Genomic DNA, 24,157 nt, shown 5'->3' on the forward strand with positions numbered 1-24,157 from the left:
CCATGAAACGATTTTAACTACCTTATACTTTGGATGGAAGATGAAGTGACGAGGTAGGAATGTGGTTAGCGCATTGAACTTCTACTCTGCGGACCCAGGTTCAAATCATGGCCATGTTCAAACTTTTTTTCAAAATGTTTCAATTCCAATTTCAATGCATATTCAGTGCAACAAGCAAGATCATTTCGTCCCCGGATAGAAAAAGATATTGGAATGAGGATAATTGCAGAAGATCTGTCAATAAAGGCAATGAATTACAAACATTTATTTCCAGCAGTTTTTCTACGTTTGATATATTCATCTACTTTCAAGTACTTTCTGATTCATGTGTGGTCGGTATTTTTATTTCTCTGAACACATAGTATATAATGAAATAATACATTACATACACAGCAATATTGACGTTAATATATGGTGTTCATTGGGCAAAACGATCCGAACCATAGAGATTCATCTTAGACTGGAGAACTGTTTCATTAATCACCTACTTTACAATTTTACCTGCATAAACACCTCCCTGAGTGCTACCAACTGGTGTCAGTGCCGAGAAAATTTTCATGTAAGTTGGGTTGCATTGCCCAGGCGTTTTCACAACTGCAAATGATCTGGACCCCATGTAATGGAATTAGAGCAGTCATGGTGGAGATAATTTTGTTGGTGGCTGTACAAGTCATCAGTTGGAAGTATTGTTCAAACGATAACTTCTGGAAGCGCAAAGCAGATCAAAGAAATTACAGTTAGTTATGGTCTTCCCTGAGTAGTTTTGCTTATTACATGGAGCCGATATGGTGACAGACTGGATGATTAGTTTCAGAATCAAGGCTATATGAGACAGGATTCACTTACTAAGACAATAGAGTTATTGAAATCGCTAGTGAGATTTGTGTTCTAAGAATGTATCCTCACCGAGAAATGAACCTGGAAGCATGCTCATACGAAGCATGTCTGTTAGGCACTACGTAACAAATTATGGTAAACGTTTTAGATATACGTAAGAATATTAGACTGCTTGTTAATCCGCTCTACCCCACTTGGTTATACCTTCGGTTATTTCTTGTTGTTTTTAAACCTGAAAGGTTTTTGCTCAAGCGGTTTTCTACACTAAAATGCAGTTCATGTTTAAATGAGATCCCTCAAAAGTCTTCTCATAGCTCTTTGACAGTTGAGTTAAGACGAAGACTACAAATTTAGTGTAGAAGTAGACTCAAATTATGTTGAAAAGTAACAGAAAAACATCACTCATAAAATAAGAAGCCTGTGATACATGGGGAAACAAAATCTAATTTTCGTACATATACTGTATACCTCAATTTACTGTATATGAAAATATAAATACAATCCTTAGGGTCGAGTGAGTTACAAAGATTGTATTTTTTTATTTTGATATAAAAAATATTCTTACATTTAGTCAAACAGCGCTAGATTCAACTTTAACTCAAATAGATTCAAAAGTATTCTACGAAGCTGTGAGAACATAAATAAACTGGTCATTTTAAACAATTCTCTTACCTGCTGTTTCAGTCACTGTTATCTATCATTGACTATTACTTGTTTAATCAATTTCTTGACTTAGCCGCTCCCGCTCCCACTGAATCTGAAACATAAAAACTTTATGGTCACTACTAGTTTTTGAGGAGAGTAAGGGAGGATCTTAACAACTTTAAACGTAACATATATTTATATAATTCTTCAAGAGTAGAAGTAAACAAGAATATAGACTTTCCACTTTCAGACGGACTTGGACCCTGAACGACTACCATATTTATTATCTTCTAGATGGATGGTGCCTACAGCATCTAATTTTCCGATCAATAACTTGATGTTCCTTATTAATGAAAAAGTTTCGAAGCCCTAGAAAGAATCGTTTCTAAGGAATCTGAACCGTGTAGAACAATAATATCTGGCAACATTGTGCACAAAAATTGCACCATCATGGTACAATCATACATGTCAGAAAAAAAAAACTTCTTGCAGCATCAGCAAAATAGTATCACATACGTTTATGATGTATATATCATTATTCTCGTTAAGAAGTGTCGTTCAAAATAGTATCTATCATAACGTCATCATGGTTACTTGTTTACAATTTCTATATTCATGTGATCTTTTGAAATCATTTAAAAATAATTTCTACTTTATTATATTCTTCCAAGTCATTTGTATAAAGTTTGGATCCAGATTACCTATAACTCTGGAAGATGATAAATATGTTATTTTGTCTAGAAAATACCTATCAATGGAAGCTGAAAAACAACAGGAAGTTTTGAGGTTTCTTAATACCAGTATCATATACCTATTCAACAAAGGGCCCGTTGGAAAATTCCCTCAATTTAGATTTTATGCACAAACACTTAAAACGCCATTACTTGTTCAAGTTGAAAAACAATGCTTAGTGAATCTGTTTGTGTACATTAACTAGGATGGTAGATATTACAAGGTCATCATAACATAGAGTACTTGGTGATAAAACGATACTTCTTCGAAAAGAAAGTACAATGCACGTACAGCGAAATAATATGTACCTTTCACAAACTAAGAGCATAAAATTTAAAAGTGCATTGCCATGTGTGAAACAATCTGTTGCAAGAGAAGTGTGTCAGGCTCATATCCACGGGGGACATGGTTGTCCGGCTCACTAAAGTTTTTCTGGCTCCCTAAAATTTTCACGGTAGGTTTGCAAATGAACTATAAAATGATGATGAACTTTAGTGTTTAAATAGTCATTTTTTAAATAGTCATTTGTAATGTATCTTACGTCATTTAAGTCTGAAGTATTTTTATGTAGGTGTAATTACCATAAAATGCAGCATAAATTAAATACTAGATCTGATACGGTACAAATATTTTACAATTTATATGAGTAGCGTGCCTACTAATAATCTGGGTTTCTGTAGCTTCACCAATATCGACCAAAAAAGAAAAGTATAAATGAACTTTTTTCTTTCGTGAAAGTAGGCCTTTAATGAGTACGAAAATAATATCACGAACAGTATAAAATGCAAATAACTTGTCTAAAGGTAAAAACTAATAATAATTTGCCTACTAATAATTTTCTGAATATCATATACAAATAATTTGTTGACTAGATGTATGATATGCATTGCCGGCTCTACCGCATTCGCACGGGGCTGCAATATCTGTCATAAGTCTGGAACTAACTAAAGAAATAATAAAAACTTCTGACCAGAGTATATACACTTGTTTATTAAAAACTAAATTTTAGTGTAACAGTATGTAACAGTGTTGTCTCATGAAGACAACGTTAAGCTGTCGACACTGTTACACTAGAATTTAGTTTTTAATAAACAAGTGTATATACTCTGGTCAGAACTTTTTATTATTTCTGTCATAAGTATTTTATTTAAAATAAATATTTCTTGTTGGAAACAGACTTCGTGATCATTGTAGTTAAATTTACTAAGCTTACCTTCTATTTGAATACTACATTCATAAATTATGTTTAGGTCCCATTTGTTTAAGTCACATGATCAGTGCTAAAGCAAATGGTAAAATAAATCCCTGAATAAATTGCTTGATTGTTGTCAAATACAAGAACTCAGTTCTCGAACGCCTGTCCCCTTTGGTTAGTTATCTGAGTTCTGATATGAAAGCTTCTCTTGTCTTTGTAGCAAATAAGATCGTTAACATTGAAGGTGCAAAACACTTGAAAAAAAAAAACAGATGTAGAAGGAAAATCAAGAAATAAAGATAAAAGAGCTAGTTGCACTATAATTGCAAACTGATATTTTGAGATTGAAACTCGATATTGCATTCTATATAAAGGATTACCATCTTTCAGATGTATTTGCTTTATCTTTCACTAACATAATAGATTAATATTTAAAGAAAAACAGACACAACAAGATCGTATTTGTAGTAAGTATTTAAGCCTTTCTGAGTGCGAGTGTCGTTTTCCCCCCTTCGTTGTTCATGCTGGAGTAGCGTACTTAAACCGTGACTTTTAAGATTTGTTATTTCTGGAGAATAGAGGGAGGTGGCAAATTACGTCATTGCACGGGCGACAAATTGCCTAGGGCCGGCGCTGATGATATGTACTGTACATACAAGACATGTATATAGGATGACATAATTTGAAGTAATGAAGGGTGTCTCAAAATGAATGTTAGGGTTTTGAAACTTTGTAGTATCTCTTACAATTAAATTACAATTATAAGTATTATCAAATGAAAGAGCAACTCAAACAGTTTTGTACACACGCATGCCATGCATTGTTCCCTCTGTCTGCCATTAGAAAGAGCAAGTAGCAAAAATGGAGACTAGAGAGCAGAAAACTTTTTGTGTTTTAATTTTGCAAAGACTGAATCTGTAGTTACAGTGCAACCGTCTGTGTGAATTGAATATTTTGTGCCATATGGCGGAAAGTTTATGGACCTTTCTCGCCTATCGACTCAATGTGTGCTGTGTGACGAATGAAGCTCACATCGAACACTTGAAGCAAAAACTTTGAGGTGTTCTTTTATTTGATGTATTGTTTATAATTGTACGTAAAATGTAATAAGTACTACGAAGACTTAATTCCCCGATATTCATTTTGAAACACCCTGCATTTCTCAGCATCAGTATTGGAACCAAGATGTAAAAAGGAGAGAAAATGTTTCCTTATAAAGTGATTGTTTACAACAACGATATTATTATTAGTAAAGACTATAATTACTACAACAACACAAGTTACTAGTCAAAAAAGTGTAATCAAATGTACAATAACCCTTTCGGGCCCAGGTGGCTAAAGTGGCACATCCGGGTGTGTCACTTTTTTAATCCGCTCCTGTATATACACTAATTAAGATATCTTTATATTTTTTTGCCAAATATGGTTGGACCATAGTTTATAATTTTAGTTTCTTTTTCTTCTGTGTCGAATTTCCTTCTCAAATTTCACTCCAGTCAAAAATTCGAGAATTTTCGAATTTCGAATTTTCTTCATTACTTTTCCCCCGTAGCTTCATTCGTTGTAGAGAGACCTCCTTAAGACTTGTCAGGTAGATACGTCGGATGGATACCTAATTGTTGACATCAATTGGACGGGCCTGTGTGCAGTGTTGCAAACTACGGAAATTAAAATCTCCTTAAATTTGGGCAAAAAATTCGAAATTTTTGTTATAAACCGTACCTATATGTCCGAGTGCAAGTCAACTTACGCCAGTCGAACATTTGTCCTTACTGAATAAACTCGGGTACATATCGTTACAATGGGGTAATTAGGGGACGCACGAAAAATTCGGATTTAGGTTCTAACTCTTGATTTTCTCCTACTTTTCTGTTTATCGAAATATATTTTTCGTAATTAGAAGCTTTGTTTCTCAAATATCGCCATGATACTTGTAGGATATGTTAGTAATGTGCCAGTGTTTATTTAAAGATGTACCATGTTTAATGTACCAGTGTTTGCGTCTGTCTGATAGCAGTGTTGCCAGCTACGGATAATTTTAATTCCAGATTTGAGGGGAAAATTACGTGTTTTGTCTATTATATCCCTGTTGTTGGCTACATCGGAACAAACGTACCAGTATCTGAAAGTCTTGTCTTTGCCCTTCACAACGCAACGGAAAGATTCAATAGGATAATTTGGGGAAGTACAGTTGAGGTTTACAGTAGACCTTGTTCTGTAAGTGGAAAGATAACTGAGATTTTTTAGGCAGACTGAAATATTTTTTAATGACCTGCTTACTTTATTAGACATCGTCACAATACTTGTAGGATATCTTATAGGGATACCAAAGCTTATTTTAAGATAGTTTGTGTGTGTCTGCTAGCACTGTTGTCAGCTACAGAAAATTTTTATTTCCGATTTTAGGGGGAAATTTTGAAAAAAAAAATTTTGTCTCTATTATTTCTCTCTTGTTGGCTACACTCGAACAAACGTACAACTGTCTGAAATCCTCGTTCTTAGCCTACATAGCGCACCATAACAAATTTCGGTAGAATAATTAGGGGAAGTACAGTTGAAGCTTATAATAAGCCACGTTCTGTAAATGGTAAGAAAAGTGTGAATTTCAGAGGTGGAATGAGATATTTTTTAAGCAAGCACCAGAGGTGAACGCTCAACCACTGAGCCACTGCGCCACCGTCGTGGAAGATACAGGAACTCCGTATTTGCCGGGGGGAATGAGTGTGATTGTGCTAGTGCTTGCCAAGGCATAGGTGCCTTGTAGCGAAACCCCGGACGCACTAGAGTGTGTTTTTTGGAAGTGTGTCTTTCCTTCGGGTGGCGGGTTCATCTGGTGTGAACGTCTGCATGTTGGTTATGACTGTGTCTCCATATTTCACAAGCTTGACTTCGTGAATGTCTCAATTACTTCATGTTAATAAAGATTGATCCCTACATCGGCAGAGATGGAAGGATACCTCGGACCAGGGTCCACACTAAGTACTCTGAGTGGGCCCTGGACCTCAAACCTGTGTTACCGGGTCAAAAATATATTCCAACCACGATAAGATTCAATAAACGAAGACCCAAAGGACTATCAAGAGGACTGCTTTAATGATTAGTGTAGACTAGTGTGGTTTAGTGTGGTTTGGTGAATGTGGATTAAGTGTCAAGTTAGTGTTCTTAGTGCTTTTAGTGTGCAAAATGGGCAAAATTAAATAAAACACACAGTGTATAAATAATGAAAGAATTAAACTAATAAATAAACATCTAATAAAAATAAACAAAATAAATAGAAACAGAATAAATAAATGAAGCATAAGAAAATTTAAAGAAGAATTAAAACATAACAATCGTAGCTAATATACATGGACTCAACCAAGTTAAATCAAGAAATAACGTATAAATAGTTTTAAAAATTGTAATAATAGGAACAGCTGTTATAACCTAATAATGTAAGTTTAAAATTTATTGAGATTAGTGTCCTCAAACAGTTCTACACAGTAGTACTAAAAGGACGCACTGTAGAGTTGTAGTTGTACATTCCTTTTAGAACTGACGCAAATTTAAAATTTGAGAGGAGTAATAAAATTAATCTCTTAAACCTAATTCTCGTTGATAAAATTAGGTTTAATAAGAAAGCAATAACGACAGTAAGAAATGAGAGAAAATAAAACGGCCGTAAAACACTTAAAAATAAGCTAGAAACATGGTTGTTTCACTTATATTCTCAGAAATATATTCGTTACTGCCTTACGTCCGAAACGTCACATTTCTATCTTAGTTTCGGCCGAAGCAGTCTTCCACTTCATTGCGCTGGTAATGTCATTGCAACTAGATTGGTCAACATGAGAGCAACGCTCAGGGTCATACGCCAGTACGGGTACCGCGTACTATAACATTAAAATTCTTATTATAATAGCTCTTAGAGTGATAATAATCCAATTGCATATAATGAAATAACTACGTATTAATAGAATGAAAACAACTATTTCGGAAAGAAAGAAACGGATTCACTCGTACATACCCTCCTTAGTCTTAGATCACTGACCAGTGCAAGTCTTCTCTTAAGTTCGTCCATTTCCTTTTCTTCATTTTTAATCATACGCACAAGCTTTTTCTTGTCTGATACAAGTTGTAAAATCTGATCTTCCAGTTCTATCTAAATATGTATACAAAAACACCAATTATATTGAAGTAGTTATTGAAGAGTAACAAAAACAAATATTAATTACTCTATACAATGAAATAATAAAAGACTTAAGGGGGCAGACTACTAAATATTTTTTCAAAAGCTAACAACTTTTCTTATTTTGTATTTATTTTGTAATAACTTACATAAGATTTTACAAAATAAATTATTTCCAAATAAATACAAATAATATTTAAAAAGTAGTTAACAAGGAACACAGATGATATGATAAGTCATCAATTACCGTTCAGTTTATTTTTCTAGTCTCTGATTTAACCAAGATTTTTGTATACTTCAAATTTTGGCCACACTGTCATTCTATGGATGACAACACTGATTATTGTTCCGATTCGTATTTTCAGGTGTAAAATAACATTATCTATTATTGTGGTAAGTTACCTTTCATTTTCTCTTTTCACCTACGAAAAACGGGCAAAATATTTGGTAGTCTGCCCCCTTAAGGAATTTACGTCTGAACTGCGGAGAAATGTTAAAAGGCGAAGATATATTAAAATGAAATGAAATTGCCGGAAGCGTTGATTTCTAGCTACATTATTTTTTAATTCTATTTTTGACAATAATAAAGGAAAATTTAAAGTTAACTGTATTCAATTTTCAGAGGTACGCCACTTGTTGCGGAATGTGAATGGGAAGCTTTACGTTGTGTACCGCGTAGGGGGCCTCAGTTATTTGCTCAGATTATAGTTACTAAACATCTAGCTAAGGGATAAAAGGATGGGGATGACAACTGATGTCCTGCACGGGACTTTAAAAAAATGTTTGAGTATAGATAAAACTCAAAAGATTCAATGTTATAAAAAAAGATACTAGTTTAGAAGGTGAGATAAAGTGAGGAAGGAAAAGATTATTAAAATAAAGCATTGAGAACTCCTGTGTGATTGTCGTCATCCTCGTCGTCTGGAATGACGAATCGAATCTTAACAGCTCTTCTACTGTTTGGTTGGAAATGGTAGAAATCGAAGTGAGTTGACATCTAGAACCAAATCCTGTTAAGCTGCTAGGGGCGTTGGGGAGAACCTACGATGTGTGTTGCTATTCATCTCTGCATGATGAATTAGATGTTCTGTTAAACTGTTTCTGTGGCGATATACTCTCACAACTATCACTGAAAAGGTGTGGAGCAAAGCCGTCTAGAATGGTGTTGAACCTTTCTCATCTCGATGTTGCTCGTATTGTCTTCATTACGATTACCCCTTTAAAACGTGTTCTCTGCCATTTTATTTGATAGGAACGTTCATTGACTGTTTCTTACAATGAACAAGGAAGTTCTTGGCTAGGATGAAGGGAATATATCGGGAAGAAGAGAAACTAATCTTACATTTATTGGTAGCTTTTGCAATGACAATAAGAATATACATGTTTACTCAAGCTGTCTGTGAATGTACAACGTAAATAAGAGTTTTTCTTAACTGAATTGAGGATTTTAATAATTTTCATATAATTTACTTTTAGAAATGAAAATAAACTAATAAATGACTGTTATTAAATTTAACAATTCACAGCAGGAACACACATAATTGATGCTTTTTGCACAGTTGTAATAGAAGCAGATAGTAGCACAATTTCGCTTTCTATTTCTTGAGTATTGGCACTTCGTTTAGAGATACCCTTTCTGGTATTTGATATTAAACTTAGGATAGCAGTATAGATGGCGGTTTTAAATTATTAAACTTTTGTCTCGGTTAGCACGACTTTCTTGTGTAAAGGACTTTCAAAAGTCTAAATCCAGAAAACTTCATTTGATTTAGTTGATATTTCGTTGAAAGGTATTCAATTAGTCTCCTTCATATCCTGGTAGAATGTAAGAGGTGTGTGGCAATTCTTTGTCTTGACAATATTGATCTCGTTTCCGTGATTTCTAGTATCGTTTTGGGGGACACGGCGCTCATTGGTACAGCGCCTATCTCTGGTGTGTGGTGTTTCTAGTTCGATCTCCGACCAAGTAAGTTTGTGATGTACACCATCGTGTCGGTGGCTTTTCTCGAGGTATTCCCGTTTCCTTCCACATTCTTGTACCACCGATGTTTTCAGCATCTCACTTGTCTTAATCATCCGCCTCCCTTAGCTTAACAGGTATAAACGTGGGATGTTAAACTGAAAGATTTCATCTCATTTTTTCTAGTAACTCTTACACGTAGATTGTATTCAAGAGCTTCTGTTAGTACTGCGAGTTGATTTTAGTTCTTTACAATACAATGACAATCTCCAGTTCGTACCGCTGATTGAAGCCGGCAGTCACCATGAACCCTTTTCAGAAAGCCTTTTTGCATTTTCAGGAGCATCTCGTTGGTTTCTTGCAGTCGCGAAGGTACAACTAAGCCTCACACAATGTGGTTTCTTTGATGCAACGTATACGCTACTGAGTGTCACACTTCCATTCCCATCGGTGAGTATCGATAAGTTGATGAACTCTTTTCCTAATTCCGCCGTTGGCCCAAAGTACAGTTAATCGTTCCCCAAAACATCTAATTACCTAGGTATATGATTAGCCATTGTTTGTGGTCGAAACAAATTCTCGCATGGGAATCTTGCAAAGCTTCGCCTTAATGTTGTTGGTATGAATAATTTCTGCTTTTCCAACTTAACCCTTTCGAGACAGGGTCATTTTTCGCGTTTTCGTAGATTTTCACTTAATGAATTACAACTCAAAGACTATTTACTCGATTGATATGGTTGATACCTTGTGTTTTAGAAGGATGTGGCAATTTTATCAAGTAAGTCTGATTGCAGCGTTGCCAATGGGAGGGAAATGTAGAGTAAAAATTCACAAAAATTCCGTAACAGAACTTTAATTTTTTGGAGCTGGCACCACTGTTGCCACATGGGTCCAAGTCACCTCAAAAAATTTTCTGATGTGTCGACAACATACAGTGAAAATCTGAAGTCGTTGGGTGCCATACAAAGACAGAAAGAAAAAAATATCTCTCATTCTACACACGAAATTTTGACACTTTTTCCGCCTTAGAAGCAAAAATCAAAAGTTATGCATTGTCGGCAGCTTTCCTAATTATCCTATTGAAACTTTTTATGATGTGCTGTGTAGGTCTGAGACGAGGCTTTAATATACTGGTACGTTTCTTCCAATGTAGCCAACAAGAGGGAAATTATAGAGGCAAAAGTGGGATATTTTCCGAATTTTTCACCTAAAAACGGACACTCGGGAATTAAAATTTTCTGTGGATAGAAACATTGCTACCAGACGGACACAAACTATCTTAAATTAACTTTGGTATCCCTATAATATGTCCTACAAGTATCCTGTATCTTGGCGATTGGTAATAAAGTAAGCATGCCATTAAAAAATATATTATTCTACGTTCTACCTAAAAAAAAATCACAATTATCTTTCCACTTAGAGAGCAAGGTCAACTGTAAACTTCAGCTGTACTTCCCCTAATTATCCATTTGAAACTTTCTATGGTGCCTTGTGTAGAACAAAAATGAGACTTTCAGATACTGGTACGTTTGTCCCGATGTAGCCAACAAAGGAGGAAAAGGGATTTTTGGGATTTTTCCCTAAAAGAGGGAATTAAAAATTTCTATGGCTGGAAATGCTGCTACCAGACAGACGCAAACTATCTTAAAATAAACTGTGGTACACTGCTAATATATCCTACAAGTATCATGTCGACGTCTAAGAAACGAAGCGTGTAGTTTAAAAAAATAGATTTTGGTAAATAGAGAAGTAAAAGAAAATCAAGGTTTAGAACCTAAGTTCGAATTTTTCTTGCGCCCCCTAATTACGCAGTCAGTACTTGCTTTTGTTCACTAAGGACTGTTGTTCGACTGGCGTTAGTTGATTTGCGTTGGTACGTATGGGTACGGAGTTATAAAAATAAATTTCGAAAATTTTAATTTTTCTACCAAAAATAGGGAAATTTTAATTTCCATAGTTTGTAACAGTGATTTAGGGATGATCTAATTGGTCGCAACAAATAGATATCCATACGAGGTATGCACCTGATAAGTCATAAGTAGATCTCTCTAAACGAAGGAAGTTATAAAGGTAAAAAAAGAAAAGTGGAAATCTGAAAATTCTCGATTTTTTGATTGGGCTCAAATTTGAGAGGGAAATTCGACACTCAGGGAAGAAAATACCATGAGGATACACTATGGACCAACCATATTTACCATAGAAAAATCATCCCGATATCTTAATTAGTGTTCACACAGCAGAGGATTAAATAAGTGACTGCCCCGTATGCGTCGTTTTCAAGGTCGGTCTCGTAAGGGCTAAAAGAAATCCTAATCACGGCAGCAAAATCTTTCCTCAGTGATTGATAAAGCAAGACACTATACGAATAGATATAAGCATTACAAATATCATATGAATTCAATTTTACGAATTTAAATAATAATTAAGAGGAAAATAATCCTTTAAAAATAATTTCAGTATTTCATTCACGTCTACGCCTTATAAGGAAGAGAGAGAGATTATATTACTTAAATTGTCAGATTGCTATTTCTTTACGTGGTGTGGTCAGCAGTCGTTCTGATAACATCAGCACCTCAACTGAGAGTATTGTAGAGAAAGAATACACTCGGGGCTACATGTTGGCAGACAGCACACTCTTAAAATAGGATGTGCGTAGAATTTATCCGCATTCCAAAAAGTCATGATTGTGGCTGTTCGAGCTGCAGATGCATCAATAACACAGAAAGCGACACTTGTGGAATGCGAAAGTTCCAGTGTAGTGAAGGTGTGCAAACAGTGACAAGAAAATTGGGTAACAGCCTCCAGAGATGGAACTACAGGGGCGTAGGGAAGATCACGCCACGCGGCAAGCGTCATGTAAAACGACACGACTCGTGACAACCAAACGAACCATCAGTGTCTGGGAATTACGTGACCAATAAATTAGTGGATGTACAATACCCATATTCCACTCAAATATGGAACGAATGCGAATGAAATTTCACAACAGATGATCTACTTGTCATACACCCCTCACGATTTCCCACCCAAGACTTCGTCACACTTGAGCATAGAAGCATGCTAATTGGACCGTGGATAATTGTAAAAGAATGTTTTGCTTCTATGAATCGCGGTTTATACTACACCACTCGGACGGCTGCGTGCATGTATGGCACCAACAACACGAAGCTATGGATCCCACGTGCATGGTACGTACTGTACAGGCAATTGGTTGCAGCTGTATTGTTTGTGGGTGCTTCTGTTTGTATAGACTGGAACTCTTAGTATGGATGGACAACAGTGTGATATCTGTTGTGTAGCTGCGGGTATTAGCGGATCATGTACATCCTGCAAGGCAACACTCCTACCAACTTAGACAGCATTTTTCAGGACTCCAATATACGGTACTACTGAGCCAGAACTACTTGCTTGGCTTGAGATACTTTTCACGGAGCTGCAGCATATGAATTGGCCCTCTAACTCACCGGATCTCAATTCTATAGAGCACCTATGGGATGTTGTGGAACGTGCTTTTTGCGTCATGGCTCTTCCACCGACATCTGTGGAATCACTGTGGAATATCATCAGGGATATATGATGTCAAATCCCCGTGAAAACATCAATCAGCTTGTAGAATCCATGCCATGCCGTGTTTCAGGCCATTCTTCGAGCAAAAGGTGAATGAACGAAATATTAGGAGCCAGTCGTAACTCAGAGAGCACTCAGTGTATATGATCAGATTATCACATAATTATATATTTAACAAGCCAGTATATTTAACAAGCAGTTTTACTATACGGATCCACAGATTGTAACATGTACGTACAAAATTGAGGAAGTCTTTAATTTTCCCATTTTATTTCTAGAACAGAACTAACATACCCCATGCTGGTAAGGGCGCCGATCCCGGAGGAGCCGAGGCCCCCCCCCAAAGCTCATGTAGACCCCCTTACTGTATTTACAAATTTACAATATTTGGCATAATTTGAATGCAATTTGTTTTAAAAACTTCATATATGCTTTCTGCATCTGAATGCCCCCCCCAATTTACAGAGAAATCGGCGCCCTTGCATGCGGGGCTTCTAACACATTCCTACTCCGACTCCTACTTGTACTATGGATCCGTATTATAAAAGTGCACGGTCAAATTACTTGCATTCGTATTATTAATATTTTATTTTTATTATTAATATTCTCTTTTTTGTGTATATGCATATCTTACAAATATGTTGTAGAAGTGAACAGAGATCATGATCCAATATTTGTTTCATTTGAGCTCTGTCAACAAGAAGTTTAGAACTAACATTGTAGAAAGAGATTAGAACAAGGGTGAAATCTGAATTTGGGAAGAAGGAAAATTATAATCCCTTTTTAGCAAAATTAAATCGAATATTTGTATAATAAATAGTGTTGGAAGATTCGTTGTCAGCTTGAATTTGTACGAGGGCGGGGTGAGAAGTTCTCGGCCTGACCCAGAGATGGCACTCTAATCAGCAAAATTATATTGTTCTTGCCTAGGGGCGTTTTTCAATTGTTCGTATAACAAGTGTCAACTTGTTCTTTCAAGCAGTTTGTGTGCATGCATTGTTGCAGTTAGACGTCTTGAGTGTTAGTTGTGAAAATGGATAAACTTGAATATCATGCTGTAATCAAATTTTACGTTTTGGATGGATTAACCCATACGGAAATTAATCCGAAGTTGACAAAAGCTTACGGGGACTCTGCCCCTTCCATGTCAACCGTTAAAAGGTGGGCAGCTGAATTTACACGTGGTTGTACATCCCTCGAAGATGACTCACGTGAAGGAAGGCCAAAAACCGCAACCACACCGGAAACAATCGAAAAACAGGCGAGTGAAAGTGGGTGAGATAGCTTAGAGTGTGGGGATATCGGAGGAACGGGTGCGAAACACCTTGCACAAAGAACTAGGGATGCGAAAGCTCTGCGCAAGATGGGTGCCGCATTTGCTGACTGCCGACCAAAAGCAAATGCGAAAACGATTTTCGCAGCAATCTTTGGACCGATTCAAAAGGGATCCGACCGATTTTGTGCAGTGATTTGTGACAATGGATGAGACATGGGTTCACCACTACACGCCAGAAATGAAACAGCAGTCCAAACAGTGGGTGTAAGCTGGTGGTGCAGCGCCGAAGAAAGCGAAGATGATCGTATCGGCCGGAAAGGTCATGGCCAGCGTGTTTTAGGATGCGAAAGAATCCTGTTAATTGATTACCTTGCAAAAGGAAGAGCAATTACAGGCGAATATTACTCCAACCTCCTTGACCAGCTGGATGCCAAAATTCGCGAGAAGAGGCCCGGCTTGAAGAAGAAAAAAATCATCTTTCACCAGGACAACGCATCTGTGCATAGGGGTGCATTGGCGATTGAAAAACTGTGGGATTTGCGGTGCGATTTGCTCTGCCATCACCCATATTCTCCTGATTTGGCACCATTTGACTTCTATCTATTCCCAAACTTGAAGAAATTTCTATTCCGGGAAGCGCTTCACGTCGAATGAAAAAGTTGAGAGGGTCGTTGATGACTATTTTCACGACCTTCCCGACCCGCACTTCCGGGAAGGAATACTGATGTTGGAGAAACGCTGGACCAGGTGTATTAAAGTTAAGGGACATTATGTCGAAAAATAACATCATTTTCAAACTGAAATTCGCAGTCTTTCATCGTCAGGCCGAGAACTTTTCACCTCTCCCTCGTATTTACTTAAATAATGATTATTTTACTTCTATGTAAAATACCTGCGGTAAAAATATTTTCATAAATATAGTTTCTTTGAAAGTATATGTCTAGTAATCATGAACTCCCTTCATATTTGTTTTGTTCAACGAAAGATAGATGTGAAGTTCGGCAGTGATCGTGGAAGTGACAACATCCTCTATTGTGATGTCAAGTAGAGGAAGGGGATTTAGTAAAAGTTTTACACTTTACACTGCTCACACACACTTACACTTAACCACAAATACATCTTATATATATATATATATATATATATAGAGGTGCCTTTAAGGACCCGCGCCAAGGGCCCTGAACGTGGCCAGTTCGACACTGCAGACAAGGTTAAACTTGTTGTAGATAGATCTCAATTTTGGTTGTTGTGATAGTCAGTTTTAACATTTAAGCCAATCTTATAAACCATATATTTTGGAGACTAATTCCACATTAACCCGTAAATTATGGATAACCATATCTAGCTTATTAGACTGGCCCAGAAACTATAAGTGGCGAACTTATATATATATTATATATATAAACTTAATACGTCAGTAGCAAAACTAGATAAGTGACAACGTTATATTTTCTGTACTGAATAAATATGTAGTACAAAGCAGATCGCAAAAAAAAAAAAAAATACTGAGACAATCAAACGTAATCGTAAAGTTACTTCGGGGGCCAATGCTAAGTCCGAAGTTTTACTGGCTTATGGGACCGTACTGATATGAGCAAGGGAGGTCCGAGAAGACTTCTTTCGGGAAGACGAACTTAGCCTTCCGCAACCTTTTTGGTAGGAAGACTCAAGAACACATTTGCAATCGCGAAAATTCTACCAAGGCCTGCGCCTCGTGATCCCTGCGGGGCCCCTACGGGCCTCGGGCCCTTGGCGATTGCCAAGTAGACAACGTGGCCAGTCCGGCACTGCTTGTCTGTCAAATACTTCAGTAGCAGTGTTTCAACATGATGCTTACAGCTTATTGACAGCCAGGGACACGTAATTGACTGACACGAAACGGTTAAATAACTATCCGTAACAACGAAAATTTTGGTTTTCATGTACACAGAAGAAAATTATAATACATAAAAAAAAATTATAAAAATAATTAAGCGTAAATTATTTGTTTCTGTATAATTCTTTAAGGAACTCGGGTTGAATACGAACACTGAGCCTTTCTTTCTTGTATGATACAATGGGCGGAGCCACGTCTATCGATGAAATTCGTTCGCCAATTGTTCCAAGGAGCATCATTTCCTGTAACGGTGACATTCCGTGGCCTGCGAGATCCTCTGATCTTAGTGTGTGTGATTTCTTCCTATGGGGACATTTTAAAGGCAAGATGTACCGTACACATCCTGAAACAGAAGATTGAAGGCGAAATCACTGCGATTCTGCGAGATATGCTACACCGAGTATTCTGCAGTTTCTATAACATGCTATTAGTATGTGAACCACGAAAGGAAGCACATCATTGCGATGTCATCTTTAAGAAGTAAAGATATAGTTTGTGGCATTTTGTAATGAAAATATAAATGGCATACTGTATACATGCCAGGGTTATGTTCCAACTTTTACAGAAATAAATTGCTTGGTTTATATATGTATATGGAGTGTTGTGAAAATATACAGTAATGAAACTTTTAAGATAACAAGCAAATAAGACGGGCTGGATTATATGCGATACTTTTGGAATAACAGGTAACGTACTTAATGTTCTAAATGTTCTTCTCAGGAACATTTATAATATACTTGTCCAGGAATTCTGTGAAACTCTGCGATTTCCATTATTTATTAACTATGCATTACCATTTGCTTGTTCCGGGCTAGCACTTCGAGAGTATACATGTTTTCCTTTTCTTACGTATTATTCCCAAAATCTGACGCCAAGTACATAATTTCTTCATATTAGTGATGTCTTGTAATTTTCATAGCTTTACTGTTATATTACAATCAATCCGCTACGGTTGACTCCGAAAAGTTCCCGTTTCACTATTAGTCACACCCATTCCATCTTGACCACCAGCATATCCCCTCTTCTGCAAGTAGTATATCTCGTGTTAATTCGCGATTATTCTATATTTGCTTAACACAGAGACTCTGTGTGAGGTACCCAATGCTATGACCGAGACTTGAGCATGTATCTTAATGTTACCTCCTTGGTTGTAAAGTTGTACGCAGGATATCACACCATAAAAAGGCTTTTTTATTATTATTGATGTAGCAGAGTCTTCTGCAAGATCATATCCAGAGATTTTCTGAGGATATTCAAACATCAATTCTCACAACTACAAGGGAAATTTCTTCTGAGATACTACCATGATTATCATCAAATTCGAATACTAAAAAGAGGGTAATATCACCTTCACCCGTTGTCTAAAAGCCGCAAACAGAAGCAACTGGCAACCCTTAGAGTAATTCGGTATGTAATTAACAGAACAAGACAATCAAATTTGAAAGAAAGAAAGGAGTTCCTCACTATGAGCAAGTAACAAGTGTAAGTAGAAATGTTTGAACCTTCAAGTGAAAAGACTAAAGACTTATACATTCTGTTTGTAAGAAACACAAATCCATGACCATGTAATTATATACCATTAACTGAATGTACTGTAATATGACGGATTTACCATTGTACTTTTGTGAATTGAGGCTACAACCTTGAAAAATACTTAGCATAAAATTAATAAATTTCGAGAATTATTCTCCATCACCGGCATCGAAAGCTGGAAAATGACTGAACACGTCATTCAATAATATCTATTGCCGAATACATAATAATGAAAATTATAGATGTAGATCTATGGTAATATTTGAAAGAAAACATGAGCACAATTTCATTTTCCACAAAATACAGGAGAGCAGGATAGGAGTTAAGGAATTTTCATAATATTCTAAGTCTAGCATTGTCACTGTATTGTTTCGAAGATTTTACTGTACCTTCGTCGTAGATGCAAGTCCATTCTTTTTCTCCCTCTTGTCGATATTGCTCTTGAAAAATCTAAATTCAAGTACCACGAGTCCCTCCGAGCAAATGGTTTTGTTTCGAAGACGAAGACTCTAATCACGCCTCTTCTGCCTCTTCATTTTCATATAAGGTAAATCCTTAAAGCTCGAACCGTCCTCTCAAAACGTATTTGTGATGTCAGAAAGTGAACGGTAGTGAGGGCGAGTGTTAGACATTAATGCTGGGGTGTCAACCTCAAGCTTCATGAGTGGTACCTTTCTGAGGAAATCGAATTGAAAAAAACCTAACCTCAGCAAATAGAAATACATTGATGAAATCCAAGTTCGAAATAATCACAGGGTTGATAATATTACAAATCCTTAATATCGCAAGGTCTCTAACAAATTTGAAGAGTGCAAGGTGGTCGGTGATTTTTTTTCATAAAACGGTCAATCCAAGCTAAATGATCGAGAAAAACGGAAAACTGCCGCTCGAACATCTCCAAAAAATCAATTTTTTAAATGAATATTTATCCTATATTAGAGTACTTCAAAACCGCAATTAATTATTTTTTAAACATCGCATGGCGACGCAGCGGCTGCCGCCATTTTGCGTTTTCTGTATTTTAAACATTTATATTGTTTTGAACATCTCAGCATGTGTTTGTCCTACCAAATTGAAAGTTGCTGGACGTCTCCAACTTGTGCAGAGCTAAAATTTTGATCTATTAACATTTTTGCCTAAAACCACTTAAAAGGAGTGAAATTAGGGCCTTTTAGCAACATTTTTGGATATTGGAGACATGTTTGGGAATTTGTGTGTGCATGCAGTCCGGGATCATAAGGTTATACTCAAAAACTTGCAGACCTGTAGCTGCTCCCAAAGGAATGAAAAAAATCGTAAATTTGGAGAATTATGCCAATTTGGCGCATTTCACTGTCCAATATCTCCAATGGGCCTGGATAAAAAAAAATCTGAAATTTTGGGAATAGTTAGTCCTTTAGCATGTTACATTTCAACGATAGTGCTTTTAATTAAAAGCTAAAATATTGATTTATATTTTAATATGATACGAATTAGACTTACCTGTCTTTTTGTTTTTACCCAAGGTGAGAAATTAGATCTTATATTCTCACTTGTATTTTGGCGTTCAACTCTTAAGTCTCTTGTGAATAAATCAATTCTGTATTGTAATCTTCTCAGGGCTGTTTGATGCCTCTCTAATTGTGGCATTTTGCCTACGTCAAATAAAAATCACAAGAAAGATAAGTATATACGGAAATTAACAGCAGAGGGAATAGAAATTGTGAATAAGTACAAAAAATTTATTCTTTTCTGAAAGAGAAATAGAATTGACTAAGTAACTAACTGTATGGCCTATGGAACCCGAAAGTTCAATGCCGCGTTCACAAAAACTAGTGACTTCTATCCTTAGCCAATTGGATCCAGTTTCTATTTTGTATTCCTATTTCTTCGAGATCTAACTTAATATTGTCCTCCCATGTGCGCCTCGGTCTTCCTAATAGACGTTCTTTGCTTGGGTTTCCAGTCAAACCTTTGAAAGTGTAACTACTTTCTTCCATTCTAGCTACGTGACCTGCCCACACTGGGCCTCTTAGACTTGATGATCCTAACGATGTTTGTTGAATGGTACAAATTACGCAGTTCCTTATCATGAAGTTTCTGGCAATCATCATTCCCGTTTCCCTTTGGTCCGAATATTCGTCTCAAGATTTTATTCTCAAATACTTCCAATCTACGTTCTTCGCTCACAGTAAGCACGCATGCATACAACAAAACATGCTTGATTGTCATCTTCTATATTTTACGCTTCAAATTCCCCGATAGAAGACGAAAGATTTTGAACCGAATAATAACACGAATTTCCTGCTTTCAGTAAACATTTAATTTCTTCATGGATGTGGTTTTGATCTGTTAATATTGTTCGAAGGCATCTGAAAGTATCTACTTGGTAGAAAGCATTATTTGATATATTGACGAAATTATAATTTGTAGTATTACCATTTTGGTGAACTTCCATGTATTTAGTGTTCGCTGCATTTATTTCTAAAGCCATGGCCCTGCAAGCGTTTGATAGGGCTTCTGCATTTCTTTCTAATGTTTATTTATTTATTTATTTGATTGTATTCTTTCAATCATATCTATATGTTTTAGTGTTGTTGGTGACCAAGACAGAGTCGCATATTCTAATTGCGATCACACAAAACAGAAGTAGAGTTTCATTAACGTAGCATCGTCTTGAAACTCTTTACCTATTCTCATAACAAAGCCAAGATTTCTGTATGAATTATTAACAATTGATTCAATATGATAAGTAAAACTTAGTTTAAGATCAAATAGCACTCCTTAATGTTTAATTAAAGTAGGTGTCTCCAAAATAGTTCCTTCAATAGAATAGCCATATTTAATGGTGTTTTCTTTGCAGGTAAAGGAAAGAGTTTTGCATTTATTTCCGTTCAATTTAAACTTGTTATTGTCACACCAGTTCTTAAAGTCTATTTGTAGTTTTGTACAGTCTTCAAGCGAATTAATTTTGGAGAATAGTTTAAGGTCGTCAGCGAATAGAAGAGTGTTAGAATAATGAATTGTTCTTCTACCATCCCCTATCAGATTTATATCATCAGCATATGCCATAAACTGGTGAATACCACTCAGCTCTAGGCCTTCGTTGCTATCTTTGATTTTCCTTACAGCGTATTCCAGAACAAAGTTCGATAATAATGGTGACAACGCAACTCCTTGTTTTGGACCATTCTAGAAGTGAAACCCCATGGACAAGAATTTCCTTACTCAGACTTTACTTTGGGATTCATTTAAATATATCTTAATTAATCTAACCAGCTTTTTAGGTATTCCAAATTCTGTAGGAATGTTGTACAGTATTTCCCTCTTAATCGAGTCGTAGGACATTCTAAAATCATTGAGTAATATACGTACCGCAATATTGTATTCCCGCTTCTTTTAGAACATCTGTAACAAACTTAATGTATTAGACTAGTTGAAATACTTTTGTTATATTAACATTAAGTGCTAAGCTATGAAGATTTGTTCTAATTTTAATTTTCTCAGATTGCTGTGTGAACAAAAATAGTAAAATAAATGTAAATAACTACTTTATTCATATTTGATACTTGAATAAATTTGTTAAACATAATTAAATTAAAAAGTGGATGCATATTGTATGGATTGGTTGTTCATATCATCGATTCCTGGAAGGGTTAAACAATGTAGACCCGCAACAAAAATCTTTGTGACAGATAATAGTTTTTTTTTTTTTACCCCACAAGGCATATCTTTTAGATTTCAGCGTAATTAATTGAATACCTACCAAGACACACAGGTTTCTATGGGAGAAAATGAATATTGTGTCACACTCAAGATTTCTTCAAAAGAGTTGTCCTAATAGAGCTTTAGCTACTTAAGCCTTCATTCGGCAAATTTTCTGTGTTTATTTCTGTATTTTTCTTTTTTAAATCAAACTTTCCTTCCCTTCTTTCTCTCTTCGACCATTATTTCATGTAAGGTGTTATAAGACACTGGGCTAGAAATCCTGGGGTATTGAGTTCAAACCCACTGCACGTCAAAATTTAATTTGTTCTTGCAAGGTATATGATGACTTCTCTTTGTTCCAAGTTCTCTATCTAGAGATAAGATGCAAGAATCATGCACATATTAACCGAGAGAAAGAGAGAAAGAGTAGATATATCTACAATTGAAATATTATCCGAAACATTCATTGATATTCATATTTGATTATGTTTTAATTCATTTTTGTTTATTCTTCTTTTACATAATTACAGTTCTCGATTACTTAGAATATAGCAAGGGATAGTGAATGATAATTACGGCGTGTTACAAGAGAGAAGTCTTATTCTTCTGATATCGTATATGCTTCTAATAAAAATATGCTTGTTATTAATTGGGGATTAAATTACACAAACCCATGTACACACAAAATATGACTATTGGTCATATTTAAAACATATGACATGTTTTCTGTTGATGCAGTGGTTTTAGTAAATTGAACTTACACACACTGCATATCTTATTTTTAATCTCTTAGATTATCTTTCTTTTTCTTTTTTGTTTCATTTTCCGAACACACTGGAAACCAGTAACATAACCCCGGAAAATATTCTTATTAGCTTTAATGTGTAAATGGAAAATAATAATAATGATAATAATAATAATACATTTTATAAAAATAAGAACTACGATGGATTTGCTGATAAAAAAAAAAATATTATCGCAAAACAATGATGGAAGTGAAAACACCTCGACCTGATATTTTAATTCACGAAGTTTTAGTACAGTTATTAAAACTGATAACTATCAAAAGTCAAGGTAACGTTGAAACGAATAATGTAAAACCTTCAGAGATTTTACAAAATACTGTAACTTGTGAAATGAATGTTTGACCAACAATGACTTTTCCTTGTATGTCTTTTGTTAAATAAGATTTCTTTGTAGCTTTTTCATTATAGCAATTGTTCTGTAGATACTAAACGGTGTCTTTTACCCGATTTTTTATTCCTCGCAGAAGCATGGATATTTTTTGCTGTTTGGTACACTGACATTTTTCAAACAAACTAGTGCACTTGTAGGACACCTTATGTAGTTCTCAAGCAATCAAGTTTATCTGCATTGTTTGTTGTCCAAAGTGTGAATGCACTTTTGCTCGTATACATATAAAATAATTAACTTATTCGTACAATAGTAGCATACCTGAAATAATATTTTCAATTGAACGTCCCTGCGCTTCCAGGATTTTGAGGTCTAGCTCGTATGGAGCGTCAATATAAAGAATAAAGTCTAGGTAGAAATATGAATAATAAGGCTCTTCAACTGGATGGTCAGGTTCAGGATTATCTGGTGATAAATCATCCACTAATGGATTGTAAAAAAGTTGTTCCCTTTGAATAGTTCGATCTCTATTCCGTCGTGACCTGATCCAGGATCTTATTTTCGAAAAAACCTGAAATAAAACAAACATATGAATACAAGTATCGAAATAGTGAAGCATGAGTGGTGAAAGATATCTTCTGTTAGTCGGTGTAAACGAAAGATATCTTTAAACTCGTCGATATCACTGTCCGATATTGCATACAAAATTCACAACTATTATTGACTAAGATCGACGAAGTTAAACTCCGAAAACCAACCGTTGAATGTTATACTTAGTTCATCCACAACTTCATTGATATTTAACATTGAACGTTGTTCCTACAACAAACATTTTCACTGAAATTCATTATGAATCTCATTCAACAGTTGAACTTTGGTGGTGAACACGGCCGTCAATTGAACTTACTCGTAGCTAATTATTATTAATTTAAAAGAGAGTTTTTCGGGACTGAAGAAGATAAATTGTCGTACAAGAATTATAGCATTTTCTCCAAATGCATCAGAGAGCTGAACTGAAGATTCTAACAATAAAGATCTGCGCCTTGAACCAGATGAAGACCATGCTATACCATATATATCATTCAGATACGCCAACCAAAACTATAATGAAGGAAATGGGGTTTCAAGTGATGAAAGCGAATATCATAGTCAGAGACAGTCAACAGTTCTTGTACATTACTTGCAGAATGCTCCGGATGAGGCTAAAAGGGAAGTCTTACTGGGGATGTACTTGAACCTGAACCCACAAAGTGGGGGGGGTGATGTATAAATTTCCTGAAAGCTTGGATCAAGGTAAGATCAAAACCTGTTACCAAAATTTGGAAGGTCTAATGCATTCCGCTTGGGGGCAGCACTTTACTCATTGTTCTTAAAATCTTTCAGCGTGTCCATAAAGTCCGTTGCAATCTGAAAAATCTGAAACGGTGAGACAGATATGAGAACAGAAAAACATTCTTTCATCACTTCAGAAGTACAACGTATCAAAGTAACGACGTCTTTGTCTCGGTATTTTTTGAGCAAGTTATAGTATTTAGGGAATGTATAAA

At 35.7% G+C, this 24,157-nt stretch overlaps 1 protein-coding gene across 1 annotated transcript; it reads right to left on the reverse strand.

Moving 5' to 3' along the window:
* Positions 1-1,552: 1,552 nt before the first annotated feature.
* LOC145676841 (uncharacterized) lies at positions 1,553-23,187 on the reverse strand. Its single transcript, XM_081747628.1, has 4 exons — positions 22,932-23,187; positions 19,272-19,423; positions 7,416-7,550; positions 1,553-1,594 (listed from the first exon to the last, which is right to left on the reverse strand). Exons 2-4 carry the CDS (start codon positions 19,416-19,418, stop codon positions 1,553-1,555), a joined length of 324 nt encoding a protein of 107 aa, XP_081603754.1. The 5' UTR covers positions 19,419-19,423; positions 22,932-23,187.
* Positions 23,188-24,157: the final 970 nt, after the last annotated feature.

Source organism: Thermobia domestica, unplaced genomic scaffold, assembly GCF_964235325.1.
Source record: "Thermobia domestica unplaced genomic scaffold, izTheDome1.hap1.1 HAP1_SCAFFOLD_418, whole genome shotgun sequence".
NCBI lineage: Eukaryota > Metazoa > Arthropoda > Insecta > Zygentoma > Lepismatidae > Thermobia > Thermobia domestica.